The following is a 12,073-nucleotide window of genomic DNA, read 5'->3' as shown; positions in this document are numbered from 1 at the left end:
ACAACAAACATTTTGGTCTTATTTCGGTTTCATTCAAAGTACAAAGCCTTTACAAAACTATTAAAAGTATATCATTGCTAACTAAACGATCGATTATTGCTTTATACAACAAAACACTTTTACATTCAGTCATCTAGTAAACATCTAATCTAGGTGTTGAATATGTGCCGAATGTAAAAACGTGGTCACATTTACCTCATTAACTAAATGTAAATGTAAATGTTAAATGTAAATGTTAAATCAGTGTAAAGCTAAATGTTTAGAAACATGCTCTTTTAACTTGGTCACATTTATCTCACTTTCCTCACATTTAGCTCATTAACTAAATGTTAAATGTAAATCTAAATGTTAAATCTAAATGTTAAATCAGTCAAGTGTAATGCTAAATTAAATTGTCTCAAATGAATGAAAAAATAGCTATAGGTGGGGAAATTGAGATAAATGTTTCAAATATATTGGCTATGAAACGGTAACTGAGTTTTTACATTTAGCACCTCATAGTATGGACACTAACCAAGACCTGCAGCTCAAGGAAAAAATATGTTTCTATTTAAACTGTCTTGCTTTCTGCTTGATCTAAGTTTTATATGCTGAGATGTCATTTATTTTAATAATAATTACTGATTAATGCCAGTAAATGTTGGTCCTAGACACTTTACTTGGATTTCTAAGGGTTTCCTATTGTAAATGTCACAGAAAATATTGATTTTTCAAACAAATTGTGTGTAAGTAAATGTCATTTCACAACAGTGAGGTGCAGCGCTCTGTAGTGACTGAACTTTACCCGTGTGAGAATCATTCACGAGACACATTATGAAAAGTGTCGGTTTACTTTTGAGTCGTTGTGTCCTTTAGCCCCCTCGTACTAAATTATTCACACTCTGAGCTATATTTGGCAAGTCGGGAAGTGTAATGTCATTGCAACCAAGCAAATTGCAGCTGTGTAATGTTTTTTTTTTTTTTTTTTCTTTTTAGAGGCTTTTTTTTTCCCACACAAATGCTAGTTATTATTAAATAGTGGACATTTGATGGCATTTTTGGTGTGATTATTCCATTTACATACGATATAAAACTTCACACTATATACATTCAGATAACTAGAAGTTGAATTAAAAAAAGATTTAGTATTGCTTTGTCATTGAAGCTTTTACTTACATCACATGTGTAAAACTCACGTCTATCCGGCCCTTTAGAGCATTCAATTGGGCCCACAGGAGAAAGTACAAATGACATAAATCATTGTATAAATGAAACTCAACAATATTTGCAGGTGCTTACAGTTTTCCCAGTGCTAATATCACATGATTAGAGTCATTTTTAATGTTAAAACAGTTGAAAAACTCAAAATTCTTACAAAATCCATAAATGTTCCTCAAATTATGACATATTTTCCTTCATTAAATAGAAAATTGTCACAAAATCTTGGGAATTTAAAGTGAAGACCCTGTTGGGACTGATATCTATCACTTATTGCTCGGATATTGTCGGTTTCTTACATTTTTTTGTATTTTATGTATATGTAGAAGTGAAAACTAGGGCACAATAATATTGAAATTACTCGTTTTCACGAATAAAATACAGTATGTGGCCTTCTTGAGATCAAACTGCTCCTTATCAGCATTTTTGCTTCTGTTGCTGAGTCAACATCTCCTTAGGTTTCATTAACCAGAAATGTTACTCATGTTGTGAAACAGAGTGACTAATGTATAATCTATAAATACGGCATGTTCAGCGGTGTGTGTATCAACCCTCAGCCGTTCCTCTCACATTGTGTATCATTAGGAATTGTCTAATCATGGAAATGTATATTTAGAAAATTGACATTAATTGTGGCGACACATTTTGGCAACACTTTACTTTACAAGTTTTATACGCTGTCATTAACATTATAAAGGTGTCATGAAGGCTGTCATTAAGTGTTGTTTGCTAAATTATGACACATTTGGAGCTATGTTGGCATTTTTTGGGTTAGGTGGAGGGATCTAGTGGGGTTAGGTAGGGCTAGGGTTAGAGGTTAGGGCATATGTGTCAAACTCAAGGCCTGAGGACTAAATCCGGCCATTCAGATAATCCAATTCGGCCCAAAGGAGAAAGTAAAAAACACAGAAAACATGAATCATTGTGTAAATTACCACATAATGCAGTTGTAGATATGTCAGCCTCTCCAAATACACAAATTCAATGAAACTCCACAATATTTCCAGGACTCACAGTTTTTCCACGCCTTTATCACATGATGGCAGTTAAATTTAATCTCACGTTTTTTGAACGAACTCAAATTTTTCCAAAATCCTGCAACTGTCCTCAAATTATTTCACCAAATTACACAAAAATTGGTCACAGGGAATGATAGTTGTCATTTATTGTCAGGATATTGTTGCTACCATGCATTCTTTACATATGATTTATACGTGAAAATGCAAGATATGGCACATTCCTGTTGAAATTTTCCATTTTTCCATCTATAATCTGTGGCCCACTTGAGATCACACTAGTTTGTATTTCGCCCCTAAAATGAGTTTGACACCCCTGGGTTTGGGGTTGGGTAACGAACAACACTTAATTACAGCCTTCATGACACCTTATTCATGCTAATGACAGGTGTCATGTCATAATAATGATGAATAATTTAAACACCATTCATAAAGGGAAACTCGAGAATCTATCAAAGTCTGCAGCTTTATGTCATAGTGACGTTTCCACACATGAGCCGTTCCTGTGCAGGGATCGGTGGTCATGGTTGAGGCATCCTTCGTTGCGGTGCACGATGAGTACTGGGAAATAGAGAGCATCCTGATAGGCCGGAGGGTTCTCCTCGTTGCTCTGTTGGCCTGACAGACAGCGAGTGCTCTCGGTGGGGCAACGTTGCTCGTTCAAGCTCCCGCTGCTCCTCCACAGGCAGCTCCGCCTGGAGCCGTACAGTCGGCTCAACGAGAAGCGGCTAGCGCTGAAGGGAACGCGGGGACTTGTGTTGCAAATACTGAGAGCGCTGCGTGAAAAGATGGAGGAGCTGCTGATGGTACGGTGGCAGCTCTCACAGTTCTGCCTGTAGCTGCTGTAGCCCCCACATACGGGGTAGCTGTTGCAGCTCCCAGAGAGCTGGGCCAGGTCCATGAGGACGGCCTCTGAGTAACTGGGCACCAGCTGCTGGTTGGAGCGAATGTGCCACTCTAGCTCAGTGCTGTCGATGGTGTTGACCCGCGGGATGTGTCTGCAGGATGGTCGGTCCTCTGATGATGGCGTCGCTGGGATGAAGTCAAAGCCAAAGAGCTTCTCCACGTGATAGTGAACACACGCAGTGCGGTTCTCCGCCAGCACTCGAAGTGGCCAGGAGAAGGTCAACGCAGCCGCTAACCAAAAAGTGGAGTTGGTGGCATACCAAGGTAGGCGGCTAGGGTTAGAAAAGGCAATCGTATACTCCCGGAAGTCTACATTCTTCAGATGCATACCCTCCCGTGCCTCCATGTAGTCATCCAGGCCCTCATTTTCAGTAAAGAACCTGGCTCGCTGGGTTAGGTAAGAGTTCTCCGACTCTATATTAGCGAAGCTAAAGCACTTAGTGAACCTCAGCCTGGTGATGGGAAAACCTTCCAGGCCCAGCAGATTCTTTGAGATATCCTTCACCCCACAGTTCCCATAGTCATACTCCATCTCTGCTACATGAGTGTTCACTCTCTCGTGGTAAACCTGCATGGTGGTGTATGCGTCTCCGTTACGATACCGCGTCACTTGCCGCGTCCTCCTGACGTAGTGGTAGCTGATGGCCTTCCACCAAATGCACGGTGTGGCCTGCTGCATTCGCTGGATGCGCTCCGTCACGTTCTCCACATCCACCTTGTGCTGCAGCTCGTTTTTGATGTAGCAGTGCCAGCACTCCACCAGGTAGACCACGTAGAGCATCACCAGGAAGGCCAGGGGGATGTAGAGGTAGCCGTTAGAGCAGGGGCTGTCATGGTACATCATAGACTTTCCCTTGTAGGCGCTGTCAAAGGAAAGGCGCGTGACCTTGGTCACTTGACACCACACCATTACTCCGACGCAGCCGTACATCAGCAGAGACAGCAGCAGGCACTTCCAGTGGCTTTCCTTACACAACGACTTGGTCAGAGACTGTTTGTGGGGACGCTGCTGCAGAGAAGAAGAAGAGGCAAATAGTCAGGAAACGTAACTATATTAGATAGATAGATAGATAGATAGATTGATAGATTGATAGATAGATTGATAGATAGATAGATAGATAGATAGATAGATAGATAGATAGATAGATAGATACAGAGGTGTCAAATTCATTTTATTTCAAGGACCAAATACGGACCAATTTGATCACAAATGGGCCACTGTTTTTAGGGGGGAAAATTCACAATTTCAACATTAATGTGCCCAAATTTTCACTTCCAGTTATAAATTAGACAAAGTATGGAAGACCTCAACAATATCTAAGCAATAACTGACAGATACCTTTGGTTTATTTCATTTTTTTGACCAGTTTTGTATTTCATTTGGGAAGATTTTGTGGAATAATTTGTGAAAAATGGCAGGGTTTGGGAAAAATGTAGAGTTCTTTCAACAACATTTCTGGATTATTTGGTCTTTTACACAATGATTCATGTTTTCTCTTTCTCCAGCGGGCTGAATTGGAAGCTCTGAAGGGCTGGATTTGGCCCCCCTGCCTTGAGTTTGACACATATAGATCGATGGATACTTTATTAATCCCGATGGAAATTAAAAGTATTCAGCAGCTACAAAGATGCCAAAAGGCAGGTTAATATTAGGCTAGCTGAACTACCATAATTTAAAGCTGCTACCCACGCTAATCATTTTTTTCATTTAGATAACTACAATTTCATTTAGCAGACGCTTTAAAATGGTAAATGGACTTGATTTTATATAGCGCTTTATCACCACACTGAAGCAGTCTCAAAGCGCTTTACATATCAGCTCATTCACCCAATCACTCTCACATTCACACACCAGTGGGACAGGACTGCCATGCAAGGCGCTAGTCGACCACTGGGAGCAACTTAGGGTTCAGTGTCTTGCCCAAGGACACTTCGACACATAGTCAGGTACTGGGATCGAACCCCCAACCTCTAGATCAGAAGACGACCCTCTACCTCCTGAGCCACTTTCGCCCGTGGCTTTAATCCAAAGCCATGTACAAAAGGGGCTCACGCCACAGTGATGGCTCAGGTTGGATTTGAACCATCGAACACATATTTTTATGAGCAAATGATCAACAATTAAAAGCAAACGACCATTTGCTCGTAAATAGATGTGCAAAGTTGAAATTTCCACTTGAAGGTCTGTTTTCATCTCGAACATTTGTTGACATTTTTGTGCATTGCATCGTGGGATGTGGAGTCTTGTGGACGAATGCATACAAGTGTTTTTACTGTGATTTCTTGTGATTTTCACCAGATAAAAAGAAGAGTATTCCTAGTATTTGATATTAGAATGCAGTACAAACACTTCTCCACATCCCACAATGCAATGCGCAAACATGTCAACAAACGGAGTGTTTACAGGGGAGATGAAAACAAACATTCAACCGTCAATTTCAACCTTTTACATCTTTTCTTTTAGCAAATGATCTTCGATTTATTGATCAATAAACTATAGATTATGGATTTACCGGATGAATAATGCTTGTGGGTAGCAACTTTCAGTGTTTCTGTTCATATTCCTTCTTGTCAGTATTAAGTTAAAATACCAGCAACTCTGCATAAAATATTAAATGGAAATGTTCTGCATTCTAAGTGCTTTCACATAGTTTATGCATGAGTGAGCTGTGATTAGAGCATTACGTGCATCTTGCTCTGTAAGTGTAATGTCTAAGATTCCATCTATAAGGAGTAATTATTTGATTTTTCTATTTCTAAGTTATTCTCTCTGTGTGTGTTTTTGTCTGGTGTCATTTGGATGTTTCTTATGTCATTTCGTATGTTGTTTCTTTTGTGTATTTTGTAGTGGTCCTGTGTATTCTTCTCTCGTTTAGTGTTTATTTGTTGTTGATTTGTGTGTTACTGATAATGGTAAGTATTTTTCAATCTTAAAATGTGTGTTTTTGGTGTCATTTTGTGTATTTATGTTGTTGTTGTTCATCTGTTCTTTTTATTATTCAGTATATTTTTCCCTTATTTTGTGTGTTTTTATGGTCGTTCTGTGAGTTGCTGGTAATATTTAGTATAATTATCAATTTTAACTAAAAGTCCACATTTTGAATGCTTTCATTTGTTAATTTACCTCTCTCTCTCTCTTTCTCAAGTACCCCCTGTAGTGTCATTGCGTACCAGTAGTGGTACACGTACCCCTATTTGAGTCTGGTCTGCTACATCACACAATAGAGCCCACAGGTCGACTCCACCCACAGCATCACTTGATGTATTGAAGTCAGCATGTCAGCTCTCAAACATAAATAATACATGTGCTCTTTCTCCATAATTATCTTCCCCACCTTAGTCACAGGAATCCCCCTCCCCCGAAGCCTTTTGTAAGCCCAAGGTTAAATGCATTGCTAGATAAACTCAAATTTCCCAGTGAGAGGACTTGCTGCAAGGGGAATATTTTAACATATGCTCAATAACTGGAGTTGATGCAGTGCGACATACATTGGGATTCACTTTATATGTTCTGTAAACTGTAACGTAATGCATTAAATACTATATCAAACATGGGCAACTGAGTGCCCAGGGGCCGCATGTCGGTCTAATTTCATGCTGCCCCCAAATTAAACATACGAAATGACAGAAAAATACACAAACAAAAGCAAGAATACATTAAAAAGTACAAAGAATGACAACATTGCAGGAAAATACAGTAAACTACGAGAAAAACACAGAAAATTATTCAAAAACACACAAATCTACTACAGAAATGAACTAAATGACAACAGTAATACACAAAATTACTCAAAATGACACAAAAATGACACAGATATACTCAAAATATATACCGAAAATGACAACAAAAGTACCCAAAAAGACAAGAAAAACTCAAAAAATGACTCCGCAAACCCGCGGCACTAACAAACAAGCAAAATAACCACAGAAATACACAAAAAATACTCCAAAAAACACAAAATGTGAACACAAATACACAATATGACTAAGAAAATCCATTAATTTTATAGGAAAAATACACAAAATGACAAGAGAAATGCACAAAATGCCTCATACAAAGCAAGACAACAAACATACACAGAATGACAGAAAAACACCCAAAATGACTATAAAAACTCTTAGTTCTTTCCTGTATAAACGCACAGATTGATCATTATTCTAAACACTGACATGAATGTTGATAATGTGGCCCTTCGATCAAACAAACACATTTTTGAGGCCCCCACTGCGATAGAAGGTGCCCACCTCTGCTGTATATAAACTCTGATATATGGAACCCAAGTGCAGATCAGTGTTTCACTGAAATGAAAAAACACAAATGCACAAAATAACACCAAAAAAAAAGGTGAAACATGCTTATCTAAAACATTTGTATTGAATTGGCATCAGGAAAAGGGGCTTGAAGGTGTCCAATGAAATTACACTCAGTGAAAGAATATGATTTTTTAAAGTCTGCGATTTGATAAAACCAATAACATTTAAAAATATATATTTATATTCAATGTTTTTGTTTTCATTTTTTTAAAGGAAATAAAAGAAAGAAAGAGAGATCCAGAGAGGAGGCAGCTTTAGATGATTGTATCCTTTCATTTCTGGCCAATTTTATAAATACGAGGTGAAATATACTAATAAGGATGAATGATGGATGGATGAAAAGGCCCAACCTCATCTTCCTGACAGTCTTGTATTTTACTAAGTGCCTCTCACACTCAGAAACATCCTCTTGACATAATAAGAACACTTTGTTAGGTTATCTGAAAAGCCTCTTGTGTAATAGATAAGAACCTCACTAAACACGTGCTGTAAAGTGGAGAAGAGAAAAGGCGATACAGTAATCTAATTGTACATGAATATTCATCAATTATTTTAGCAATTATCAATCCCATTTCTGCTTTCATTCTGGACACAATTACCAACCTCTGTCCTGAGTAGGAAAACCATTTTAATGGGTTTTATTCATACACAGCGTTTAATATAATTTATATAAATAATAATAATATAAATTAATTCTGTTAGTTTCACGTCATGATGTTAGTTTTACTTCAGGTGTGTAGTGTAAGTTTTCAGTGAAATGGTCCCAAACTTTTGATACTTTAGGTTGGTTTTTCTTCTGTTGCTCAATTCTTCTTCATGTGATTTTGTCATTATCGACATTATCAGTTATGTTACTTATCATTTTTGCATTATTGTATATGTTACAAACATTGTGGTTGATGCAAATCTATATATTCAATTATATTTCTAATTTTCCCCTGTTAAAGTGGGGGGTGCTGGTTTGTGATCTTTGTTGATTTCTTTATTTTTCGTAGTTTTTTCTTTATAAAAATTTCACAGTTTACTTTGTGTCTAAAAGAAGAAACACAATAAATAAATCACAATGCTTTCTATTAGAGCTGGGCAATATATCAAGATTCAAGATAAATCGACTTTTGTATTTTGGCGATACAGAAAATTGCAATATCGCCTCTATCAAAATACACTTTTATTTTTTAGCTTCATTTGTATTAAAATACTCTTTTCGAAGTGTATTTCTCAGAACAGAATGGAAAGCACAGTTACGTGGATTTCTGAGTGCGTTCTAACCCAGACCTTCCCCTAAACAAGCCACACTACAGAACTCACTCACACGTGCTGTCCCTTATTGGAGAAAAAGACTTCCACATTGTGCAGCTGTTTGGTAATAAATGTGCCTATGTGTGGCATTTTGCATCAGCAAATTTAACCCAGAATTGTATTTCTGGTAAGACTTGATTTGAATTAAAATTATTGAGATTTATATCGTATATCGCCATTTTGAATAAAAAAATGAGATATTAATTTTAGTCCTAGCCCTAGGATATACGATATAAATCTCAATTTCAACATTTTGAAAACCATACATAAGGATCACCGGAAGGTTTTTAACCAAGAAATATAAAAGTGATGGTATGGTCTAAAATTTGAAGACTCTTGTTTTATTTCTTCCAGTGATAATAGTGGGAAAATATGATAAGTTTGTATTTCTTTCTTCTCCTTTTAATTCAATTATTTGCCTGCACATTTATTGTTTTGTTTTTATTCTTTGTTGAGAAATTAAATCAACACAAAAATTAAACAAAAAGTATAATATTGCTCATTCGCGTTCACATTTTTCTGCTACTTTGTGCACGTTACATCTTCATACCCAGTTCAAACTTAAGGTTTGCTTTAGTTTGCTGAGGATATTCTGGTTTAATTTTGCAAAATGTTGATGTTAAAATTATACAGATTTATATTGTATATCATCATTTTGAAAAATAAAATAAAAATATCGAGATATGAATTTTGGTCCATATCGCCCAGCCCTACTTTTTATGGTCTGAATGGGGGAGGGGTCGCATGTAAATCCCAATCAAAAAAAAAAAAGGAAAGACTGGATATAAACAATGCATTGTTCAGTTTCACCTTGGACTCAGTGAATGGAGCAGAAACACTGATGTGTGGAAAATATGTTTGTGCACTATATGTTCTATGCATCATTAAGGGATTAAATAAATATTATTTAGTCCACATATATGTAAAAAAGCTTATTTTACTCAATCCCGGTCATTGTAACTAATTAGGGGTTTATTTGTGTGTGTGTTTGTGTGTGTGTGTGGGTCCTTACCTCCTCCCGGGGGCTCCCTGGTTCATCCTCAGGGATTGTAGTAGTGCTGCTTTCAGTGGCAGCAGCAGAAGCTGGAGACATGGTGACAACAACACAAACACCGATGCATGAAATCTCTGATGAAACATAGACACGGAGATCCGCGCATCATCTGCAAGCTACGGTCCACGGACGCTCCGTGTGAGGCGCGCTCAGGCGGCCACAGATCACCATTGTATCCGCTCCAGGTGATGCTCTGAGCGGGGAAGGAAGGGAAGGAAGGTGGAGGTCGACTCACTGGAAGAGGTGAAGAATGAACACAGACGACAGGTGGCGGCACGTGTGTGCAGACACACCGACACCACCATGTAAACAACCACGGGCGCGCGCGCGCACGCCCGCACCTCTTTCTCCTGTGCTTTGTCTACAACTCCTTCTCCCTCCTGATCCAGTACAACAATACTGTTATGTAGGGGTGGGACGATGTCATTTCAAAAGACGATACAATATACGATAGGGTTCACAAAAACAACCCAAGAAGATTTTAAAGGGAAAAAGACAAAAAAAAAAAAAAAAACAAATAAATCAACATGCTTTTATTTGATCGCATACTTACATACTCTGAGTATCATTTTTTCAACTCAAGAGAATATAAAATAAACAATAAGATATATCAAGAAATAATATTAAGGCATTTATAGGAAATGAATAAAAAACCAACATAACTGAGTGAAATTTTATTAAGATCAGTCTATAACGAACCAAAATATACATTTTTGAAAATTCCCAGATGATTCGAGATTTTTAGATTTTAAAAAAAAATTGATCCCAAATCAATATATTGATTTCAGATCCCCTCCAGTATTTAAGGCACATGGTCTATCTTCTGTTAACAATTTGTCAAAATTCGCTTAGTACTTTTGTCATAATCCTGCTAATAAAAATAAATAAACAAATAAACGCCAGTGAAAACATTACCTCCATGGCAGAGGTAATAAAAATTTACCGATATTTGTTTATTACTGACTAACATGCTCCAAGTCTTGAGTATTGCTAAATATCACTAATTGGTGTTCCTCAGGGTTCTGTTGTTGGTCAATAATTGTTTTTGTTTCTTCATCTGTAACATTTGGGAAGTCTTGTAACATTTAATAATATGCCGTATCAGTATTATACAAATTATGTTCAGTTGTAATCCGTAGTAACTGAATTTATAGCTGAGTAAATATTATAAACATTATAAGTTTGTAAATAACTACAGGCGCGTGCACACTTGCACGCCCGCACCTCTTTTTCCTGTGCTTTGTTTACGACTCCTTCTTCTAACCCAATCCAACAATACTAATAAATAGAAGTGAGACGATACACTAATTTCTAGAGACAATACAATATATGATAATGGGCTCACGATAACAATGTGAGACTTTTTATTTTTTAAAGGGAAAAAGACAAAAAAAAGGAGTTTGAACAAAATAAACATGCTTTATTTGTCTCTGGACATACTTACATACTCTGGGTATAACTCAATTGAATATAAAATAAACAATAACATAAATAAGATGTATTTTTTCAATTTAAAAATAAGCCTAACTAAACCCCTGAAAACAAATGTATTTGGGTATGAAGTAGTGTTTTTGATTGATTATTGTCCAACTCTTGACGTTTTAGTCAAAGTGTATCAATTTGGCATATTTTGGTGTAAAATGTTACATGCTACGCCCGTAAATCTTCCTGGTTCAGAGGCCCCGCCCACAGAGGTCAAACAAATGCCGGCAAGAAAAGAAAGGAAATCCTCACATCTGTGGTGACGTAAAACAAAGACGTGCGTTCGGGCATTGAGTATGTATCATCAACAATATACCTTGTCACGTTTTAATATCGCGTTTTCTGTCGCACCATATATATCGTCCCACCCCTACTAACAAAATACAACGTATCATTGCACTAAAATGGTTAGTAATGCCTAATACGACTAATTGAATACCCCTTCCCCTTATTCATAAAGCTGCAACTATAGGATTACTAGCACTTTCTGTGCGATGAAAGAAGTAAAATCTGCAAATCAAGAATTCTGCTAAATTTTAGTTTATATTATGACAATTTAAAAAGATTTTTGTGCTATAAGAGCAAAGTGAGTTATCTATGGTTAAAGGTGCAGGGGAAGTTATTGTTCTATGTCATTGTGTAATGTGCATGATGGGGGCAAATAAAAAAAAAAAGCTGATTACGCTTAAGTACTTTTATGTGCTGCAAACTTCATATCATAGTCCATATGTAAATCCTTTGAACCACTATCTTATTTATACATTTTTAGGATATGGTTTCCTGTATCATTCTTTTTACAATCCAG

At 37.1% G+C, this 12,073-nt stretch overlaps 1 protein-coding gene across 1 annotated transcript; it reads right to left on the bottom strand.

The window, feature by feature from the left end:
- Positions 1–1,552: 1,552 nt before the first annotated feature.
- Positions 1,553–10,036, bottom strand: tmem151ba (transmembrane protein 151Ba). The gene is made up of 2 exons (XM_028440028.1): positions 9,745–10,036; positions 1,553–4,128 (listed from the first exon to the last, which is right to left on the bottom strand). Exons 1-2 carry the CDS (start codon positions 9,823–9,825, stop codon positions 2,686–2,688), a joined length of 1,524 nt encoding a protein of 507 aa, XP_028295829.1. The 5' UTR covers positions 9,826–10,036; the 3' UTR covers positions 1,553–2,685.
- Between the last annotated feature and the right edge of the window lie 2,037 nt (positions 10,037–12,073).

The sequence above is a fragment of the Gouania willdenowi genome, chromosome 24, assembly GCF_900634775.1.
Source record: "Gouania willdenowi chromosome 24, fGouWil2.1, whole genome shotgun sequence".
Taxonomy (NCBI): domain Eukaryota; kingdom Metazoa; phylum Chordata; class Actinopteri; order Blenniiformes; family Gobiesocidae; genus Gouania; species Gouania willdenowi.
This window is presented reverse-complemented; position numbering and strand designations above follow the sequence as displayed.